The sequence below is a fragment of the Notothenia coriiceps genome, unplaced genomic scaffold, assembly GCF_000735185.1.
Source record: "Notothenia coriiceps isolate Sejong01 unplaced genomic scaffold, NC01 NC01_scaffold00005230, whole genome shotgun sequence".
NCBI classification, from domain to species: domain Eukaryota; kingdom Metazoa; phylum Chordata; class Actinopteri; order Perciformes; family Nototheniidae; genus Notothenia; species Notothenia coriiceps.
This window is the reverse complement of record NW_011337931.1, coordinates 24,548-48,521: the sequence shown is the minus strand read 5'-3', so window position 1 is coordinate 48,521 and position 23,974 is coordinate 24,548. Positions and strand designations below refer to the sequence as shown.

At 41.4% G+C, this 23,974-nt stretch overlaps 1 protein-coding gene across 1 annotated transcript in view; it reads right to left on the bottom strand.

The window, feature by feature from the left end:
• Nucleotides 1-4,153: 4,153 nt before the first annotated feature.
• Nucleotides 4,154-23,974, bottom strand: part of LOC104942835 (rho GTPase-activating protein 20-like) — a 31,888-nt gene continuing 12,067 nt past the window's right edge. The window contains exons 8-15 of the mRNA XM_010768137.1: nucleotides 23,463-23,529; nucleotides 22,362-22,559; nucleotides 17,532-17,722; nucleotides 15,888-16,052; nucleotides 14,689-14,798; nucleotides 13,982-14,171; nucleotides 8,486-8,600; nucleotides 4,154-6,406 (exon numbers count right to left, since the gene is read on the bottom strand). Coding sequence (XP_010766439.1) covers nucleotides 4,731-6,406; nucleotides 8,486-8,600; nucleotides 13,982-14,171; nucleotides 14,689-14,798; nucleotides 15,888-16,052; nucleotides 17,532-17,722; nucleotides 22,362-22,559; nucleotides 23,463-23,529 — 2,712 coding nt within the window. The 3' untranslated portion in view covers nucleotides 4,154-4,730. The remainder of the gene's footprint in view (nucleotides 6,407-8,485; nucleotides 8,601-13,981; nucleotides 14,172-14,688; nucleotides 14,799-15,887; nucleotides 16,053-17,531; nucleotides 17,723-22,361; nucleotides 22,560-23,462; nucleotides 23,530-23,974) is intronic.

Here is a 23,974-nt window from a genome sequence, read left to right as displayed (position 1 = left end):
AACAAAACAGTCGGGGCCATTACAAATCTACTTTACGCACACTTCCTTCATTTTCCAATTGATAGTTTTATGATGAATGCATTCGTGTTTGTATAAAGGAAGAACAATTCAACAGGTTTCTTTGCATACATCGAACGGCATACATCTTGAGGAGGACATTAATGGGAATCAAAACAGAAACAGATGCTTTATGAACTGCTGGGATTTCAAGAATCTGAGATTTAAAGACTCACTTTCCAAGCCCTTGCTCACCCCACCTGTATTCTTTTAAACCTAAGGGTCATAAGGGTTGCTGTAAGGAGAAAGAAACCAGGATTTTAAAATGTGTCAGCGACAAAAGCTAAAGCACTACACAGTGTGACTGGTGCAATGATGATATATTTTGTAATCCGACCAGGAGGTTAGCATCGAAAGGGCTCCCTCAACAAAAAGTAATTTTCCATTGGATTTTAGAATATTGCAAAAATACAATCTGTGACAAAGACACGCTTATGCTACTTAGACGTTTTACTCAGCAGGATAATCTCCACATATTTACACCACTTTATGATTTCGAAGCATAAAAACAATCGCTAACGTAGCTAAACGGTAAGCTAAAGGCGGCTAATGTTCAGCATGATGACATGTACTAGTCTCATTTAGTTACTTGTTAGCTGCAGTTGCTTTTATGACACATGAAAGCTTCGGACATTCACCAGTGGGGTTTATGCTCACGTATTTTATGTCCTATAAGAAAACGTGAAAATCCCTTCATGTTGTGTTAACCACAAACATAATCCAACATGTTCAAAAACTGTTGACTTTGAGACTAAGAAACCCGAAGTGGTAAAAATGCAAAGTCCTTTCTTGGTTTTAGGACTCATTCCTTTACTTCTAATTAAAAATGATAATAGTTTGGGAGGTTTTTATTATTATTATTATTTTAAAGAGGTCGTTTAGAATATTATTATTACGTTATTTTGAAGTCCTCATTATTAAGAATACATCATTATTACAATAACATTTCTTTGAAGGTTAATTATTATTATTATTATTAATATTACTTGTATAATGGTGTCCTTGCAAGACACTTCACCCGAATTTGCTCCTGTGGGTATTGTCCAGAAAAGCGCTCTAATAAAAATGCTCATGAATTATTATTATTATTATTCTCTTCTGCTTGCATCAGTTACAGGTCCAGGTAACTTAATGGAGACTGGAGGTGTACAGCGTCTGGTAAACACCAGCTTTATGACGACTCTTTATAACACATATGAGAGCCTGCAGCTGCACTGACACACTTTTCCTATCAGTTTCCAATGAGTTTTTCCAGTCCGATGGCGCATAAACACCAAACACAGTCTTTCAATCATTACTTTGGATCTATGACTTTTATGCGAGACATTCCAAAAAATATTGTGTTTGCATTACATCACCTTCGCTAACCTCTCCCCCTGAGGAACATCAGACCAACGAGCAATAACTTAACGTCGTGTACTGGTGCAGAAATATGAGGAGAATGAGATGCAGCAGTGTACAAGTCTGCAGGCATTTGATGATTACGTCTATAATTCTGCTGGTTTTGACTTCCCAGAATGTGCCTTCAAAATATACGAGTTATCCTTCACTTGCGGTTCTGTTAATGATGACTTTGTGCTAAAGGCCTTCAGAAAAAGATGATAAATTAAGAATTGAGGAACAATTACAAGACCACAGTTGATTTGTGTTTAGGTACATCTTGCTCTCAAAGATTCATGGCTGTAAATATTCGTATCGGGTTCGCACTCGTAACTCAGAAGACTCGAGAGCAAAGCTTTTTGGGATGCTTTGGCGGAACAGAGGGGGTTGTGTAATCCTCTAAATTCTACAGCTGAGCAATGTTCAAATAGCACATAGCTCACATTTTCCAAACACTTCCAAACTTAAAGACGATTTATCTTTTTATAACCAAATATCAACGTGAAAGTGGATACTCAATGATTTCCAGCTTTACAGAACAGAAAGGATTATCAAAGGTCAAAACGGCTGAGGCAAGCCCAGGTTAGCACCTATCTGTCGCTAAAGGTGGCCATATCTTATATAATGTGACTTTAAGCCTTAATATTATAAATTAGTTACTATACTTCATATATCTGGAACAATCTTCCATACAACTTTAGGTCTAGTGCAACTCTCACTTCGTTTAAATCCAGGCCGAGGATTCTCTGTACTCTTGTATTTTCTTACTGTGACATGTTTCTTTAATGTTCAAAAAGATATTTTTCTGATATACAGTATAGAGACAAAAACTGTTTTTTGTAGCAAGTTGTACATTTCTGCTATACAAGCATGATAAATGACAGGTTTATGTGAATTGACACATTTTTGGCTTTGTGTTTCCATTTGAGGAACTCCAGTTGCACCGCTCGTCCAAAAACAGCTGAAAGAGAGTGAGTAGTGGACTGACGTTTCATCATTTCACAACGTCGTGTTTTGCTCTCTGCTGCAACAACTGGTTTCAGAACATGTTGGAATAAGTGCGTTTGTATACTGTATATGATTGTGAAATAAATCTGTCATGAATATCAACACTACAGAATAAATTCAGTTCAATCTGCAAAGTAGTTTCACAAGAGCAACATTTATTAAAATCAATGATATTTTTGTTCTCGCGAGCATTTGACATCAAATGTACACAATATACAAATGGTGCATTTTGTAGCAAATATACTTTCTATAGAGACAGCAGCAGCAGAATTGGCATGTACAAAAATACACATTTGATTTTCTCACACAACAAAACATACCAAAGTATCAGGATAAGATTTCATATATATATTTATATATTTCTGTATCATAAATATAGCAGAATTATACAAGTTAAACAGAATTCACTGTAATGGAGATAACATTTAAAATATTAATACAGGATCAAATACATTTTGAGATCATTTAAAGTGGTACCGCTTAACATGACCTTATTGCAGTGTGTGCCCTTAGGGAAGCTATGACGAGCTCATAATAACACTGGGTTTAAACTTGTGAATACTGCTCCTACATTGTGCTATGAATATGTATTTGTAAGTATGTTCTTTCTGTTGATGAATGCACAGTGAAATAAGGTCATTTATTGTTAAGTGACACCGTAGAAATCATCGCAATGACTGCAGCACTGGAACAAAAATATTATACAATTATGGACAAACCATACAACAGTTAAAAGATACGTGTGGAGTATTAACACACACACACACACACACACACACACACACACACACACACACACACACACACACACACACACACACACACACACACACACACACAGGCTGTATCATTGTCATTCTGGTGAGACTGAAAAGGTTTCTTTATAGAATAATGAAGTGCCATACAAGCAAGAATAAAAACACATTTCTCCTTCAATGGCACGCATTTTCTCACATTCCTGCTCAGGACACAGTTTCAATGAACACACCATTTGCAACAACATATTGACTTTCTTTTACGCACCCACTCTCTCACACACACACACACACACACACACACACACACACACACACACACACACACACACACACACACACACACACACACACACACACACACACACACATATTGATAGCTCCTCTTCTTCTTCCTCCTCCCTCCCTCCTCTGCCCAGGTCACAGAGATATAAACCAGAGCTGCAGGACAACACTGTGTGCTGTGTGTCTGGAAACTCGGCTCACATGAATAAATACCGGCCCTATTGATTCACTGATTCACACGGACAAACGCTTCACTCACTGGGGAAAAATGTTCCACTTTACAGAGGCAACTTGTCATAAAAGATACACATTTGAAGGCGTTTTCAAATGGGTACAGGGTTGGTAATTCTCTAAAACGTTGTGGATGACATTCAAAGTCATTTCATAGTATTTGCATGAAGTCACAGTTGTCATAATGCTCACGTTTCCTTATAAAAAAAACTTTGATTTGCTTCTTTCTAAACAAGAAAAGTGCGAAGACTACAATAATATACAGTAAAGTCTGAAGTTCCAAGAACATTTTGCCAAATTTTAAATCAATTTGATTAGTTTTTCTGTTAAAAGTCATGGCCATAATTTCCCACCAGTCTCAAGGGGTTTTCTGCTGGCTGGTAAAAATATGTTTTCTTTTGAAAAGCCTCAAGCGAATGAAACAAAGCTTCTTTGTCCTTTCTCTTTCATTTCTGAGGAGCTCCTCTTCCTTCATTTCTTTTTAAAAAGCTTCATCACATTCCAAAACAAGGACACACTAAATACTTTTTAGAGGACCCAGATTTTTGTTGGTACTTGAGCTGTAACTCTGACTTGTTTTGACAGCAGCTTTAACGATTGTTTAGGGACCCAGATGTCCAATGAATCACATCTTGTCTGTATTGAATTCACAGAATCAAGCATTACTGCCTAATAATTAACCATTGTAGGACCCCTAGTTACAAAGCAACTTCATCAAATACATGAAAGAGGTATCAAAAATGAATTTAATGGATTATAACTAACGCCTTCAAAGTCTACTATTGACAGGGAGTCAGAATACATTTGAGTAGTGAACAACCACAAGGAGGCGAACAAGGTTCATCGGTACCTTTTCAAATCTAAAACCTTGACCGTACCACAAACTGCAACACCTTTTTGTTTATGGATGACTACCACTGAAAGGGGTGTATACGGGGGAACATTATCACAAAGTGAATTAAACAGATAAAAAACAGTTTCTTATACACAATCCGTCTGTACAGAGTTCCTTATTTACACGTATGACTCTTCTGCAAAAAAAAGCTGGTCAAAGTCTTCCGCCGGCGGGTCGCTGCAGCGCCTGCTCTGCCAGTCCCTCTTCCCCTGAACGATGGCCAGCGCCACCTCCTGACTCCTCCGCAGGCACGCGTCCGCATCCTCCTCACCCTGCTGCGAGGAGAAGTAGTCCCTTACAGCCAGGGTGGCGGAGGGAGACAGGCAGAAGCTTGGCTCGGCGTGGTTGGGCTCCACCTGTGACACCCTCAGGCCGCCATCTTTGGACCGGGCCTTAGAGGAGCGAGGTCTGTCCAGAGTGAGGCTGCAGGGGGGAGAGCTCGCCGTGACGTTGGAGGGTTCAGATGCTCTGCGGGGGTGAGGGAGCGTCCTTTGCCCTCTGTTTCCATCGAGGGCTATAGAGTGGGACTTTTGCTTCTTGAGGACCAGGGTGGTGGCGTTCTGCCCGTAGAAAACACCCTGTGGCGGCTGCACAGACTCGTTTCCAGCAGTGCTGTGTGTGACCTCACTTCCTGTGAGTAGTTTCTGGATGGATCTGTTGGTCGGGTCTTGGAGCTGCCTCAGCTCTCGGACCGTCAGAGGTTTCTCTGTCCCCCTGTAGAAGGGAGAGCGACTGCGCTGCAGCTGCATTAACGCCTGATGGTACGACGGAGGGCTGCTGGATCTACGCCCGCAGTTTCTGTTCACTTCCACCTCCTGAACGTCAGAGCAGCTGTTACCGTTTGTGTCTGTTTTCCCATTTGTGTCTGTTTTCCCGTTCACTTCAGGCTCCTCCGAGTGTCCATTATTATCAGAGTGCTTTAGTGACAGGCGGCGGTCCTTCTTTAGCCACGTGTTAGGGTGGAGGCCGTGATGGTGAGGGAGCGTTTGATTGGTCCTCATGCCCTGTGTGGGCCAAAGAGGCGGGGCTTCCCTCTGAGGCGGGGAGTCTCTCGGTGACAACGGAGGACGTCCAGGAAACAGAGGGGAGAGCGGTGGTGGCGGCTCGGCCAATGGATTTGCCCCATTGCTGGCGTAGTCAGTGGAGTACTGTGAGAAGGCGGAGTCTAACGAGCTGAGGGAGGAGCCTGTGGGTGAGGTCGCCGGTGACGACAGACTGGAGCAGCTGACATCCAATCGCAGCGGAGGAGGAGGGGCGTGTTTCATCTTCCTCCGCCCACCATTCTGCACTTTGGCTCCTCCTCCCTTCTCACAACCTTCCTCTCCCTCCTCCTTCAGCTGTAGTCCACTCACCCCCTGCTGCAGAAACACCTCTTCCTCCTCTTCCTCTCTCTCCATGGCAGCGTCGTAGCTCACCTTTCTCACCGTTAGATCTGCGTGCGGCATCAACGTGTCTGATGGAGGAGTGCTGGACAGGGTCAAGGCGGGCTCCGAGCTCCTCCTCAGTCTCCGGGGACCCTGCGACGCCCCGTTTGATTGGCGGGTTCGAGGCTGTCGGACCGCGGGACTGAACATGCGCGGCCTGGCCAGCGGGGGCAGCTGCAGCAGGTGGTCCGTGTCGGGGTCAGGGTCGGGGTCGCAGTCGCTGAGCGTGATGACAGAGTCTCGACTGAGGCTGTCCGGCTTGTCTTTGTCTCGAAGAGGAAGCTGCTCTTGGAAGGGAGACTCGGGGTCGTCGTTCAGCTCGTTCTCCAGACTGTCGTAGGACGAGTCGTTCATCTGGAAGGACGACACATCTGGGAAGAGATGAGGAGGAGGAAGATGGAGAAACAAAGGGGAGAAGAGAGAACGATTATTATCATGGAGAAGTCAAATTAAGTTCATGATCATTTAATCTAAAAATAAACAGAAAAACAATAATCTTGCAGACAAAATGCAGTCTTACTTAACCCTTGCATTTCACGTGAGATAAAGTAGTCCTTAAAAAAAACAGCTTTTCCAGACATGCCATTTCATTCAAGCATCCTGCAATTTAAGCTATTTCCTCCTACGAGCAACTCAAATTAGCAATCCAAGTTCAGACAGACCAAACTACATTTAGTAACACAACAACCTACACAAAGAAAAATAACTGCACCTCCCATAATATGCTTCTCTGTCATGGTAGAAACTAAATACACAAAGCTTTAAAAAAAAGTGGGACGAACTAAAAACATTGACCCGAGAAGAGAACAGAGGACAGTGTCGTCCCGCGGTGAGTCTTTGACCTCCCGTGGTTATTTATAGCATCAGGAAGAGAGTTGGTGCTATTTATGAATGAGGAGATTCAGCGCTGCGTTAATCAGCAATCACTGAAATGAGTGGAGGTCAAACTATTGACCCCAATCAGCAGGCCTGAACGAGCCTCACTGAGAGCTAGTCAGTGTACAAGCACCTCTCTACAATATTCTGAGGTGCAACACACAGAAGAGTTGACGGTTAAAAAGCACCTTCGGTCAAGGAGCTGTTTGATTAGGCCCTGAACCCCATTAGCACCTATGATCAATCATTGTTACCGTCTTAATCTTGCTTAATTCATGCTTCTCATTTTAGGGTTAGGCACATAATATCAACATGGAAGATATTACAGGTGCGCATATTTGCTTCACAGACCTATTTGTGCACAAATAAATAATGTTTTCCTCTGGTTGCAGCTTGGTGTTTATAATGTAATATTGGATATTTTGATCTTGTGCCCACGATATTTTTGAAATCATGATTGATGATCAAGTGGTTAATGGTAAATGGACTGTACTTATATAACGCTTTATCCAGTCGTTAAGACCCCTCAAAGCGCTTTACATACTGCATGTCATTCACTCATTCACACCCATTCATACAGAGCAGTGTACCTTACTCGAGGACAGGGATGGGCACATTTTTTATTTATTTTTTTATTTGTAGTACTGATACCGTCCACTAGACTCCTAATTACGTCGCGAGCTGCGTACACGATTTCGTTTGGCAGCCAAATACCACGAAATAATCTGTGACGCGTTTGTTGTATTGTGTTGCTTCCCGGAACACTCACAAGGATTACTGCTCCAAATATTACTTGAACGATATAACATTGGAAAAGGAAATTTGCGTGCTTCCAATTAGAGCTCTTCTCCTTTTCAAAGTTGTATTAATCATCTGAATTTGACGAAACAAGTTTAATATTCTGAAAGCCAAGACTTTGTTTATTTGAAATCAGATGAAAACAAACTGTCACGGACCCTGATGTGTTATCTATGATTACGATACACTTTTCATTCATAATTTCAGTCGGAGGGGGAGTGGCGCTGAGGAACAGCAGAGTGTCTTAGCTAGTTTCAAGTTAGACAACTACAATTACATACAATACATGCCATTTGTGTGTGTGTTCCAAGTGAATCTGCGGCCCCCTGGTGGCCAGTACATACATTATGTGCCCCCCCACCACCATCCAAGTTGCCCATCCCTGCTCTAGGACCTAACATTCACACACCGTTGGCCATGCCATCGGGAGCAACTCAGGGTTAAGTATCTTGCCCAAGGATACATCGAAATGTTGACTGCAAGGGCTGGGATCGAACCCACAAGACGACCGCACTCCCTCGCAGCCACAGTCGCCCTTAATCAAGCAAATATTGTAAAATATTCACATTTTTAGATGTTTCTTTGTTTCTGTTTTGTTCGTAATCCATCATCTCCACATGTGTGCAACAGTGCCAGTAAAGTGATGAAAGAGCGGAGCTGGGAATTTTTGTAGAAAGCCCCTTCTACAGACTTGGCCTCCATCTCTAAAACACATTTACCAGACTCATTCATTCCCTATTCATCTCCTTTCACACCCCTCTGTCTCTCCGTCTCACCTGAGCCGTGGTCACTGTTGCTGCTCTTCTGGCTGAAGCTCCTGAACAGCGAGGTCACGTCTTCTCCCAGCACCATGGTGCAGTTCTCTATGAGGAGGCGGACCAGCTCACACACCTGCAGAGAGAAACAGCGCCTGGTTATAGACTAAACACTTTGGACCTTTCTTTGCTTTCCCTGCAGCTGCTGACCGTTCACTTTCATTGTTAAACAGTTGGCTGAACGTGCAATTAGGTTATTGTTTATGCAGAGCTTCATTTGCTATTGCAGTTTCTCAGAGATCCAGCAACAAATCTGCAGAAATTCAGCAAAAATTAACACACACACACACACTCATATTTGTGTGTTTATGTCCCATATTATCATGCTGAGAAATGTTCCTCTTTGTTTGTTTCCACAGTATTCTGACCTTCAAACTACACAAGTATTTGCATTCCTCAGCACTGAGAAAACATCAAAATCCTGCTTCCCGCTCCTGGACAATGTCCTGATGATAATAAATGTATTAGCTTTGATTATCACTTGTTTGAATGTTTATTGAATGACCAAGAGAAACATATCCAATGTTTATAACAGTAGCTTTTCTAAAACGTATCATGTCTTATAAGATGATGAATGGTACTTTAAAAATCCTATTTAAGATCAAATACACGCAATCCCCGCAAAAATGCCACTAAGGGATCAAGACACTTTTTAAATGGCTTTTTTTTAAAGAGTCAGTTTAAGTAAAACATGCCGACAATGTCTGTGCTTTCAGGACATTATCCACAGTTGGAACCTGTCTTCAAAGAAATCACTTTACTCGACGGAAAGCACCATCTTTTAAACTAAACAGACCAAAAAATGACTAAACACATGACGCGCTACGACACAAATAGTCACCGGGCCACTCAGAGTCATATCCTCCTTGACTTGAAGGTTCCACTCAAATCTGTCGGTTGAGTTTAATAAAGGACTTGTTTTTCCCGCCATTCGCTGCATTACTGCGACACTTTGGAAAACACACTGGAGACAAAACGCACTTTTCAGGGCCTCACTGTTTGCTTGTTTGCTGGGCCAGATGTCTGTGGTACAGCTGTACAGTGTGGTGTCCATATGTGTATGATGCACTGTATCATGACTCAGTGTTTAGAAGAAAAAAGTCTGCGAAAAAATTGGTTGTTTCTGCTTATTTTCAAGTTATAAAAGGTCTTAATTTCTAAAAGACAGCAAAGTGGCTGAAATAATAAAGCTTTTACGACTAAAATCAATTTGTTTCATTATTCTTTAAAGAACTACGTGCAATTTTCTTTATTCTGGCTTCATACAAGTTGATTTATATTAAAAACAGGTTGAAGTCAGTTCAGTGCATTGTGGTTTCAGGTCACATTTGAAGACTAAAAAGACTTCCCAGCTCCAATAATGGACCAGATTGGGGATTCAAATATGAAAGAAACATTTGACCTGACAGATGATGGGGATGAGAGCTATTACATAACTTAATGAGTCCTAATTTTAGTATTCAGGGGAAGTTAATCTGTCATGGCTGTAAGTAGAGAGCAAATGCAACATTAACCCCACGATTGTTCTTTAAATACCCCTTGTGCTACTGACTGCTGTACGAAAGCCTGAGGACACATTTATTACTTGGATTAGTGTAATTCTCATCTCTTCTGTCCATATCCTGCACGGATAGTTTCACTTACATAAGAAGCAAATACATGCACACATGTCTCATCTGTCTGTAACATTCATCACTTCCTCCAACACTTTTAAAGGGGCTCATTCTGAGGCTCATATTTGTATTTTGTGACTAGTGAACTTTGGGATTTTAGCCTTTGCAGAACATTTACATGCACAAAAACATATATAACACACTACAGGCACATATTTCTATACATCATTTTCACTATCCGACTTCAGATACCAATAAGAAACAAAACATGGAGGAATTTCAGTAATTCGCTTCCGGGGAGGTTGATTGTTACCAATTATCTTTGGGTGTGAAAAACCTGTTTGTGATTACAGGTGAGATATTGTTACCCATAGATACTGTTGCCACTGTGACATCTGTCATCAGCGCACAATGACATTCCTCTGTCTGGTTCCTGAAGAACAGCACATCACCCGACAGGCATTTTAAAGTAAGTGTGTGTTAATCAATCCATAAATACAGGGGATATATAGTGTGTATGTTGGTATGTCCGACTTAAAGAGGCAGTCTGCTCCTGAGACGAAAAGGAAATCTCAGTTCTCTCATGAAAGGCCTGGTTCTGCTTTTTTAAGATATTGTCGTTTTTAACACCAATAGGTCTTAAAACAGGGTCTAGCATATAAGTTAAGTTCATTACAAATGTGCTTTCTTATATGCTTTCCATGCTGAATGTTGAGAACAACAAATACAAAAATGTTTAAAGGAAGTAGAATATATATTTCTATATTGTTATTTTGGATCCTCATTATCTACCAATAAGTTATATCTATACATCCTTGGGTCTAATCAAAACAACACATATAAAACAACACACATAACTTGCATACAAGTTTAAAAGAAAAATGTCAAGACAAAAGTCCATTAAAAAACAAAAAATCAAGTTGCATAACATCGTAGTTGTTCAGATGAATTATTATCCTTGGGTAGAGTCTTAAAACCTGGCGTATGGTGTTACGACAATCATTTTTGTAATTTGACCACTGTCACACTTTAACCCCCACTCAGATTTTTCTTTCAAAGTCTCTCTCTCTTGATTTCATATTTTCTTATCTACAGTAACACTCTCTTTCAACAAGGCTCTCTGTCCTCCTTCATCACTCAGTCAGCATTCCTCCCCGTCCGTCTGCTACGTGACACACAGTTACAAAGAGCCTGCAGGCGTCCTTTCACTCATCCATCAACATTACATTCAGAACAGCTTCTTGTTCTTTTACCCATGGGATGTTATCTTAAACTCTATATCAACTTGTATGTGTGTCTCTGCCAATTCATAGAATATTTGTGTATATCGTATGAAAGGAGGTTGGGAGTGGACGTATGTGTGACAGATGTGTGTGAGTGGTTAATGTCTGAGTATTTCCAAGGTCTTCAGTCAACATCTAACAGACAGAAAACAAATATATGTTTCTTCTACTGTATTATAGAAGACTTTGATGAAAAAACAAAGTCAGAGAAAACAAACAGGCTCCAGAGAAAAACAAACCTTCTTTTGAATGATTTGTCTCTCTGTCTCCATCTAAAGTATTACTCAAGCTAAAGCTGTATTTACCTCCTAAACAGCTAAGCCAAAAACATTTAAATCATAAGCTGCAGAAAAGAAGGAGGGAAACGGAGACTAAACTGAATTGGCTTAAACCGAGCGTTCACGTGTCTTCACACAAAGTTGGAAACCGGCCATCACACAGCCAGGAGCCTCGCTGGTTTGCGTTGGCCGACAGTATGACCGCAAGGAGGGAAATGTTGAAATCTAGTTGGGGTTTTTTCAGAAAAAAGCTGCCAACGCTCAGGCAGCACACACAAACATGCCGTGTGGGAGGGAAAGTGCTATCAGGGGAGTATTTATGAAAGAGATATTTAGGTATTTGTGGGAAGTGCTGGTATTTGTGCTGAAATGTGTGAGGGTGTTCAGTAACACATTTTCTTCTACTAAAACACACACTTAGCCCCGTGATTCTGTAGGAAATTCTTTGAATGTTTTCTCAATGAACCACAACCACCTCAGAGTACACACATTCACATTTATAAGATAAGCAAACCAGCCACCCACAGAGATAGTGTGCAACTCCAATACTGTAACTTTCCAGAAAGACCACATGTTTCAAAACGATTATGATGCTTTGTATGTCTTAGTGACAACATAATGGGCAGGGGGGCTTCCACTGTGGGCTTTGGCCGCAGCCGCTGCTGGAGAATTAAGTCATTTTTAGTTAGCCCTGCTTGCCAAGATATGATGGAGAATGAATGATGGAGGAAAGGTTGCTTCACTTTTGAGTTAACTTTAGTTCACAAAAATACAAAATAAGAATAAAAGACTATTTTAACTCCAGTTAAACACATCTCCTGGTAGCCTGGTCACAAACGCTAAGTTAGGTTTTATATTATTCTCATTTTGCGCCACTTCTGGGACATGTCTCCATGCTTTAATGTTCAAAAAGTGCTTTATTGTTCTCATGCTGTGCTGCAGCTTCTCTTTTCCCCCAAATGGGATACAACTTGATCATTTGTAATTTGTGTTGGGACCAGCAGTCAGATGTCTGGCCTTTGGACAGATTAAGGCTAGCTGTTCACCGTTGTTTCTTATGCTAAGCTAAACAACACATTGAGCGGTGATCATAATCTTTTGAAGCTCTATGAACGAAAGTGTAGATAAAAAATATCCAACTGAAGAACTTCTTGAATACACCGAGGTGCTACAGGTGTGTGTGTGGGTAACTGTGTGTGTGTGTGTATTTGTGTGTTAGAGAGGCTTGCTGAGACCGTGTGTAAACTGAGGAATTTAACATTTCAATGGAATAGAAGCAAGCTGCCTCAGCATGAGTGTGTACTTAGCGTGGTGTGTGTGTGTGTGTGTGTGTGTGTGTGTGTGTGTGTGTGTGTGTGTGTGTGTGTGTGTGTGTGTGTGTGTGTGTGTGTGTGTGTGTGTGTGTGTGTGTGTGTGAGACCAGACACACAAGAGTTTGACAGGCAGGCAAGATATTGAGACAGGTATACCGTGTGTGCACACGTACGTATTCACACGCACACACAATCTGTCAGCCTGAAAGCTGTGTGTCAGCACCGTGAATCTGAGCGCTGACCTCCACGCAGGAGCTGACCCACTAACACACAGCTGTAACACACACACACACACATTCAACACATCACACACACACACACACACTCAGTCACGTTCACATGTCATCGCTGAACGATCACTCCTGAGCTAGAATCCCACATTCTTTAACTCTGCTGAGCTTAAAATCACTGGGATTAGAGCAAGACTTGACAGGAAAAAGGAAAAGCTTAACAGTTTAATGCTGACTTACTCCCAAGAACAGGGAAATGTGTGTAACTAGTTTATCACTTAGAGGATTACGTCGCCATTAAAGGGTTAGTTCTTCCAATTTACGAGAAAACATGCTTTCTGCGTACCTCTGGTGGTAACCATGCAGATAGCTTTAAATTCTAATTGTATTTATATAGCCTAATATCACATATTACACATTTCTCAGGGTGCTTTGCAGTTTGTACAGCATGCAATAATGTCTGACCTTAGCAGAGGGGGTAGAAGTACTCAGATCTTGTACTTAAGTACGTAGAAGTACCAGAGTGTAGGAATACTGTGTCACAAGTAAAAGTCCTGCATTCATAATGTTACTCAAGTAAAGGTATTACCATCAAAATATACTGAAAGTACCAAAAGTAAAAGTACTCGTTCTGCAGATTGTGTGTGTGTGTGTGTGTGTGTGTGTGTGTGTGTGTGTGTGTGTGTGTGTGTGTGTGTGTGTGTGTGTGTGTGTGTGTGTGTGTGTGTGTTCCTCTTCACCTTTTTGGTGCCCTCCCCCTCCATCTCGGGGGTGCTCGGCGCTGGAGCCCCAAGCATGCTGGGAGCGATGCAGACGGACAGGTTGAAGGCGTTCATCTGGTTGTCGTGGGCGTTGCCTTGGATACAGTGCAGCACGGCGATCACATGACGCAGCAGCAGCAGGTTGTCGCTGGGCAGGAGCTGCAGCAACCTTAAGGGGAGAAGGAAAGGAAAGGAAGTAAGGACAGAAAGTAAGGAGACAAGGTTAAGATGGTACGAGATGTAATACATGGGAATGTAATGACTTGAGCGGTCCTCAAGCACTTCTTGTTCTCACTGTGTGTGTGTGTGTGTGTGTGCGTGCGTGCGTGCGTGCGTGCGTGCGTGTGTGTGTGTGTGTTGGTGTTGGCTGATCTCCACAGGAATTTCTCCACAAACATTTTCAAAGTTGCTTTAATGTTACTTGTTTTTTGTTTTCCTAAGCAAAAGGAATGCAGTTTGTTACATCTGGAACTGACTTGTCCTCTTTCCCTGTCTTTCTTTTCCCCTCTAGAAAAAGCAGTGTGTAATTGAAAGGAAAAGCCACATTTATTCATTTAACTTGTCACAAATAACGCACGTCTGTATGACTTGTTGTGTCCGTTTGTGCTCGACATAAAACACACAGTATTATTTTGTGTATTAAACTTTGAATAAGCATCCGAATGTGCATCCAGGAGAGATCTTACCTTTGGACAGCTTGCGTCCTCTCCTCTCCCGCCTCCCCCTCCATCACATCCATCCACTGCTCGTACAGATCCACACACAGCAGGCTGCCCGGGATGTTTCTCAGGAAGTCCTGGATGCAAACATAAAAAGAGATTTTGAGATCAATTATCAAGAACTGAGGTAATCACTTAGTCTTGCATCTTTACATGTGAACATTACATATAGAAAAACCTGCATACTGCTGGTTTATCTCCTCCTTAATTCATGCCACAATCAGAGCAACCTTCCTTAAGTACATGAACACAAGTTCAGATGTACCTAAAGCAATGTTAAATCTATGTTTTAAGTGCCACAGAAATTAGGCCATCTGGTCCATAAGCACCTTGAGGAATTCACAGAAATAGCCATCAAGGCTATAAGGTCAGAAAGGGAAGAAAGCATGCTGTCAAAAGCATAGAAAATGGAAACTCGGGCAAAAATATAGTTCATCCTGAGGGTATGACTCAAAAAAGGTTCATATATATTCAAATATTTTCCTTTCAGGAACTCTGTTTAACCTAATCCTATTGTTGATATATTTATTTTCAATTACATTTGTATTCTTATTACCTCATAATTACCTGTCCTATCCTATATTTCACTCTCATACAGTAGCTGTAGTTGCTTTGACACCTGAATTTCCCTGCAGGGATTAATAAAGTGTTATCTTACCTTGTCTAAATACCGTTAGTAATTGAGAACACGTATCCAGTTTCCTGGGGTTTTACTTGAGACATAACTTTAAGAATTTAGTTTTTGGCATCAGGAAATGTCCTTTCAATGCACTAATTGTTTAACAAAGGACAATCCGTGTCCAGGTGAAGTCCAGCAGGGCAGTGACATGAATCAGCGCTGTGTTAAAGCCCATGCTGTGTGTGTGTGTGCGTGTGTGTGTGTGTGTGTGTGTGTGCGTGCGTGCGTGCGTGCGTGCGTGCGTGCGTGCGTGTGGATGCTCAACAATGTGGCACCTTGTGTGTTGGCCTGGCAGCTCTGCAGAGACAGATTATCCTGTCTGGACTTCGGTGACTTTGGACGCACATCAGTCGCTCCTCCTGCTCTCTGTTGTCTACTTTCAAACCAGTGTGACGTGGCAGTGTTTGTGTGTGTGTGTGTGTGTGTGTGTGTGTGTGTGTGTGTGTGTGTGTGTGTGTGTGTGTGTGTGTGTGTGTGTGTGTGTTACCTTGAGGACAGCAGCGATGACGAACACAGACTGGTGTGTGATCTCGGGGTCTTCGCTCCCACTGTCCACTCGGTCCCTCAGCTCCCGGCAGGCTTTGGCCCCGGCGGACCTCCTGAAGATGCCCCGTGTGTACGGCCCCTCCAGGAACAGGAACACCAACATGTCCTGCAGGGATCACATCATCCTTTTAGTAATGTTCTGAATATTTTCTAACAAGACAGAGAAATGAGCAGGTCTACATAGCCCTTAACTCAAAAGCTTGAGCGAGCAACTCTCAGAGCACAAATGCTCTTTGCTCCTAACACCATGTAATGCTTAAGGGCTTATTTGCTCAGAAAGTCCAGCAATGTTTTAAACCAAAGGACATTAAAGGATTTACGGACTAAGTGAATTTATCTTTTTAGACCCTGCTGTTTGTTTTTACATTTTTGATTTCCTAGAATCAGATTTTCTTTTGCAAATAAAAAGAATCTTAATTCATTTCTGCCACATCAAATTGGTTTTATCAGAGCATTATTACTGGAGACATGAGCGTGCGATTTGTTGTGTTTACTTGCAAGAATCAGAGGAATATGTAAAGTATTGTGGAACAAGGAGCCAATTACCAAGTCAGAAACTAAATAGCAATGTAGAGTCAGTGAGGTCCTTTCTAAAAGGTTTCACCACATGATCAGAGAGGAAACTTTTTTTGTTGAGTTTAGAAAATGGATTGCTTATTCAACAGATTGGGATTTCACTTCTCATGCAACCCAAGTTTGTCAATTATTTCTTTAATTTAAGGGGTCATTACCAACAAAACAGTAATCTAGCAATTACATAAAGTAGTGAAAGCAAACCCTCTTCTTGTCCATATGACTAGATAGAGGTGGGAAATAACTAAGTGCATTTACTCAAATACGCTACATTTATTTTGTACCTAGCAGATTTGTATTAATAATTTAAAATATAATCAAGTCTTAAATCAGACTTTAGTTCCACCTGGAGTAAATCCACCAGCTACCCTGCAGTATACAAAGTCATTCAAACTAGCTGCACCTTTACCAGCTTTGAGAACACTTTCATGATCAATCATTATAAAACATATCATATATATTATTCTGAAATGGACCAATCGGCACAATGACTACTTTTACTTTAACTTTATTTTGATGCTAATACTTTTACTTGAGTAACATTTTGAATGCAGGACTTTTCCTTGTAACAGAGTATTCCTACACTCTGGTACTTCTACTTTTACTTAAGTACAATAACTGAGTACTTCTTCCACCTCTGCTAAGGACAGACAGTATGATATGCTGTACACACTGCAAAGCACACTGAGAAAATGTCTAATGTGCGATATTGAATTTGAAGCTATCTTGGGAGACCTAACCCTTTAATGGTGACGTAATCCTCTACTGTAAGTGATCAAATATTTACACACATTTTCCTGACTGCTTGGGAGTAAGTCAACATGAAACTGTTAAGCTTTTCCTCTTTCCTGTCAACTTGTACTTGTAACACAATATTCCTACTCCCCGGTGCTTCTACTTTCACTCAAGTACAAGATCTGAGTACATCTCCCTTTCCCTAAATACACTCTGACCCCTCCAGATGGGACCCTGACCCCTCCCTCTGGCCTCACGTGACCCAGACTCGACTCACCATGACAGGCTTGGGCAGGCCGTGGTCTGAAGAGCAGACGGAGCTCAGCGGGCGCCCGAACAGACGACCCTGAGTTGGGGAGAGGGAGTTGGGGGAGAGGGGGAGGCCGTCCAGCTGCGTGTTGGAGCCTCTCCAGAAAGGCCAGTTGATCAGAGACCTCTTCCTCTTAAAGGTCTTCTGCTGACCAGGCTCTGTGGGGGGGGAGAAGAGGAAGAGGTGGTTTCAGACACCATCAGATTGCTGCTGCTTGAGTAACGCATGTGGAAGTCACCACGTCCGCTAATGCTCGGTGGTTACCAAACTGCAAATGTAAAGGTTTCGTTTTTAGAGAACTTGGGTTACGTATTTGAACAGAGTAGGTTAGGTTAGAGCAGGTGGTGAATTGTTTCGCAGTAAGACTAGGTGTCCCATATGTTAGACTTTTTCAGCATGCTCATGAATGCTTGGTCTGTCCACTCAACTTTGACCACATTTTCACACACTGAAAACACGTAGGTGGGATAGAGAAAGAAACCAATAAGACGGTGACAGAAAGACAGAGGAAGAAAGAACCATTGACTCAGAATTTGGGATAAACATAATGTAGCCATGCCCCTCCCTACCTAAGAGCACCATTTCATTTAAGGTGTGTGTGTGTGTGTGTGTGTGTGTGTGTGTGTGTGTGTGTGTGTGTGTGTGTGTGTGTGTGTGTGTGTGTGTGTGTGTGTGTGTGTGTGTGTGTGTTACACATTCATGCATGTATGGGGCTCTGTGTGTCCCTGCAGACTTGTGACTGTGTGTCACTTGTTAAACATTTGCTTAGCGGTGCTCCTAAGTCACACTGTCTACCTGTGTCTGTTTGCTGGTCTGTCTGCGATGCATTTAAGGTGCATGTTCAGGAGAATGTGAAACAAACATCTACTGTTTGTCTTTATTTGAAAATGAAGCACGCAAACCTGTGTCAGCTTTATGGAACAGACTCTTTGAAGACACTAAACATCTGCAGACTTCAGTGTCTGAAATGTGATGATGGGGAAATGTCACCTTGAGCTAAATGTAAGTTTTATTGGCTAATTTTAACAATGTGATTCCTTCTGATATGACCTGACCTGTTATCAAACATACTGACACAACACTCACAGTTATGCAACAGACTAACCAACTTTGTGCTGTTTGCATCACTTTACTTTTTAGAGGAGTTTCATGTTTTCTTAATGCAAATTTTGCACAATTTGCATTTGTTTTGGCAATTTTTCGTTTTTACATTTGCTTCGTTTGTGAAGCTGCAGCGAGTTTCTCCTAATGGAAGTGTTTAATAGCCCGTTTGCACCTGTCGGCCGCCGTAGAAAAGTGATCGAATACACACATTGACAATCACAGTACTAATCTTGAATTATACTCTGAATTGAAACACGTCTGAACTACTGGTGAGGTCTGTAAGTTTGCACAGGCTGCAATAAATGTTAAAGAGCCGATGCAGTGACATTTGATTGCAACAACTTCAACACCAGAAGTCTTGACATAATTATATTAAGACTTGTATCCAAGGGTGGGATTCTGACAAGGATTCCTGCCGTGGGTGGAGGACCCAAAAGAGCGATCTAAATATGTGGCATTCTTCACAAAGAACTCATTATTTAACGATCTGTCGTGGCGCCGTACCCAAATACACTCGGGAACAAAGTTCAACAGTAACAGAATAACTGGGCTGCTCACAGCGGGCATCGCCATCATGGAAAGATAACCTGACCTAGCTGTAAAAACCAGGCGCTACATCATTACAGCTTTCCAATCAGGGAATAGTTTGAGGACGGAGGAAGTGGACTGCTTGTTGACATGGTGGCAATTCCATTATCCAAGAATCTCTTGATGTCTTTTTTTTATGGTTTTTGAAAGAATTGATCGACATTGTCACAAGGATGGAGATACCAGATCGGAATATTTGATGGACCTCTTTATTTTTTATTATTTCCTCCGCAAAAATAAACAAACTTCCCAGTTTTTCCACATTAACCTCCCATAGTGAATCACATCAACCTCCCATAGTGAATCACATCAACCTCCCATAATCAGCACATGATATGAAGACTTTTGGCTGCTGGAAATCTGACATTGTAGCAAATACAGTGAAAACATCTTGGACCTCTTCCTGCAGCAGAGTGGACACAATCTTACATTTCATTTCTTGCAATAAGTTTGTGAGTTGGAATGGATATAGAAATAAAATTGAACCAGCTGAAATGTGTCTATAGCACACATTCATGACTGTTATGTACCATATGATGTTTTATGCAGAGTTTATGCACATTATATTACTTGTTACTTGTTAGATGCTTTTATCCAAAGCTTACATACTCAATAGTGTGGGCAATCCCCACAGGAGCAATTTGGGGTGAAGTGTCTTGCCCAGGGACACAACGACATGCTGACTGCAGTGGGGTTTGAACCTGTGACCCCCTGATCCGAACACCAACACACAACCCACTGCACCACACACCTCCTTGTGCACGGAGGCTTTTGTCAAACTGTATTTGAGAATTATTGTTAACTGAAAAAGGGGTTACTACTTAATAGTTATATTGGCTAGCGCTCCAAGTCATTGCACTTGATACTCTAAGGGGCGGGACATCTCTAAGCGGTTGACCAATCACAACAGAGTCGGCCAGCTAACCAATCAGAGCAGACTGGGCTCTGGTTTCAGACAGAGGGTGAAAAGATACAGGCAGTATGAGAAAAATAAAGTGCTTTTTGAACATCAAAGCATGGAGACATGTCCAGTAGAGACACAAAATACAAATATGAACCCAAAAAGGAGCATAATATGTCTTCTTTAAAGACAAATGGGTCAATATAAGGGACATACTGTTTGCTCTGCCTCCAGTCAGTTATGGGTTTTTGGACATTTTTGGTCACAGCCGCGGAGGTAACTCAATTCAATGTCTGGCACACATGCAGTATGTTGAAGCTTACCAATCTTGGAGCAAATTGCAAAACAACATCTCCAAAGATTTATTTTACATTATTTTTGCAACATTCAAGGGATCATTTACTGCGGGTTATTTGAGAATAAATGGTCCTGCCATGGCTCCATCCCAACAAACACACACGTTGGTTGGCTCTCGGGACGGGTGTGAGCGATTAGGGCCTCTATGGTGGCAGGCTGGTATGGAGCGGTTGCGTAAGATGCTGTTATGCTTGAAGCAAAGGAATCTGAGGCGAAGCTTGTGGTTGGCAAACTGCAGCCTCCACACACTTTTTTCTCCTCGACTTGTTTTCCTCTAAAGCTCACCCCCTTTATTTCCACCCAGGTCCCCCGTTACTCATCCTAGTTCCTGTCCTCTTGTTTTTCTTTCACATTGTTCTGTACCTCTCGCCTTTGACGTCCCCTTTTCCATGTGTCCCTCTGTGAATTCTTCCCTGGTTATCTGTTACATTCTGCTGTTTCTTTTTCCTTCACCTCCGCTGGCCTTCAGACTTACTCAATAGCTGTGTCATCTCTTTTCACTTTCCATCTTCCTATTCTCACCCTCATCCATCTCTTCTGGGCTCTCTTCCCCTTTGTCTGTCTGATGTTTTTCTTGTTCTGACACTGTGTCTCTCCTAACCCCCGCTGTAACCCCTGCTCCGCTAACGTCTCCTTTCCCACCGTTCTCCTCGACTCCTTCTCTTCTTCCCAAACCGATTCATCCTCACAACAACAACACGACAGAAATGAGCACCAACAAAGTGAAATGTTTACGAAGGTCATAGAGAACTTTCTGTTCTGCATTAATACTTCTGTATCCTCATATGTCTTCTTGTGGTTTCAAACAGAACGGGTTCCTGGCACTGACCAACCACCTATTTGAGAACTTGACTGGCATGTTGATGACATTTTTTTTAAAAACACATACTGTCACAGTAGCTTTATGCCTAATTTGTTCCCACAGATTTTTAAACCGCAATTGCTGACATTTAAAAAAAAAAAAAAAAAGGACATATCCTGCTCATTTTCAGCTTCATATCAGTTTGTAGTACATCACTTCATATCAGTATGTAGTGGGACATGTCTCCAGGCTTTAATGTTCAAAAAGCTCTTTATTTGTCTCATACTGCCTGTGCCGCACACCTCTTTTCACCCTCTGTCTGAAACCAGAGCTCAGTCTGCTCTGATTGGTTAGCTGGCCGGCTCTGCTGTGATTGGTCAGACACTTAGAGATGTCCTGCCCTTCATCACGTACAATGTGTTGGCGCCTTTGCAGACCAATTGCATGCACAACAAACTATATAAAGGAAAGGGAAAACCCCAAAAAGCACAATAGGGCCTCTTCAGCACTTAATGACGACAGGAAGTTTCGTAATTCATTTTTTAGGAAGACAAAATGAAATGTCTTGTTATTCACATAAGACCACAAACCCAGCATGTAGGCTTCAGTATTCAAGGGTTTGGTTTTTGGTAAAAAAAAAAAAAATGTTAGGCCTTTTTTGCCTTGTTCAATTCTGGCATCTCACATGACGAATAAATATTCATCAGTTTCGTTTCGACTCTTTCTCCCTTTGATCGCGTCACTACAAGTTAAAATTGCTTTCAAAGCTGGAATACGTTACTGTTCATTTCCTGAAATACATTTCCTTTCTTTGGAAAAATGTCTCATGTTGCCTTGGGAAAACAGTCTGACCTCCAAAAGAGAACTGCAGTGTTGTTGCCATGCCGGCCTAAACGTCACTGTTTTTATTTTGTTGTTTACTTTATGTGTTTTGTTGTTGTTTTGTTTCAACCATTTTACTCTGTAGCACTTTGAGTTGTGTTTACAAAAAGGAAAAATGCGCTTATAAATTTAATGGATTATTATTATTGACCGTCCGTCTTACCTATAAGTGAAGTCTGTCCCGGGGTCACTTTGCTGTGTTTGAGGATGAACTGGCACTGGGTGTCGGGGGGGAGACACTGGTCCAACAGCAGAACGCCTGGAGAGTCTGTGGGAGTCGATGGATCCCTCCCTGCCCCCCCCACGCTGCTCCCCCCATCCCGAATGTGGCTCATCTTAATGCTGAAGGGAAACTCGTGGCCTGAAAGAGAGGGTCAGGGTCCGGGGGTTAGAGGGTCCGGTATGTGCATCAAGTCAAGGGAGAAAATATGTATAATATTAATGAAATAAGATGATTTATGGAAAATGTGCATATGTCTGAAGCATTAACGTGAGGTTAAGTAGATTTTAAATATTTAGAAACATTAATATTTCATTATTGTTATAGTTTACTTTTCTTTTTTTACATATGTTTTTTAGTAAGTCATATTTGAGTTATTATTATCATTGTTTTATTATTATTATTATTATGATTATTGATTGATGTCAGGTTAGCTTTTTACTTCAGCATTATTGTGATTTAAGACTTTTGTTGATGTTTTTGTGTTGTGTTTTTTTCCTGACTTTCAATGTGGAAAATTAAAAACAACAATGGTAACAAAAGGAAGAAAATATGATTTAATATTGTAGCAGAATTTGTTCCATGCAGAAAAGAATGAGTGGTCTGTTGTTGGGGAATTCAGTGGGAACTACAGAACAAAAGATATGGTTAAAAAAAAATCACGGAAATACCAATGTGTCACTAACTGCTGTGAAATGCTTCCGGATGTTCAGTTGTTGGTGGACTGCTGATGCTGTAGTAACCCCCGCTGTGTGTAATCTCTACATTAGTACTGACTGTTTTCTTAGCATCAACAGAAAGATGAGACAGGTTGTTTTTTGTTGAACTTTAATGAATTTGTAAAAGATGCATGCATGCAGATTTTAAAGAAATCAAAGTATTTTTATGAATCTTATCCAACACCACTGGAGGTGAAGCAGCTTAAGAGCATATTGAAAGAAAAATGGGTAAAGGGTAGAGAGAGAAGAGTATTTTTCTTCTGATTTGAAAGAAAGTGTTTTAAAGGGAATGTTTAAATAACAATATCTATGTCACGGGACTCACCAATGAGAGGGTACGGAGGCTCGTCCTTACTGGAGCTCACCCACAACCTGTGGTCTTTTTCGCAGCCCTAGCCCCAGAGAAGGAGAATCAGGATTAACAATATATAATGCTTACATTTCAATGAAATTACTTGTCTGTGTCTTTCCGGATTGTGTCAAGGTACCTACAGGAAGTACGTCTGATGTAAGGAAAACCACTAAAAATGCTTATATTACAAACAATCCGGATGTATTTGCAAATTGTAATTAATGAAAGGCTGAAATTGGTGACATTTTCCCCAAAAAACATGTGTTACAAACGGTTCTAAAACATTATAAGTCATGGGAAAAAGTCAAAATTCCATTACTTTGTTAACATGCTTCACGCTTTGTTAGGACAGTCTAAAATGAATACTTTCATCTATTAAACGTAGATGTTAAACAAAGCCTATTTTATGTCCATACTCGTACTGTGCTCAAAATTAATTTCTTTAAGGCAGTACAAAGAAAACATTCCTTCATCCAAACAAAGTT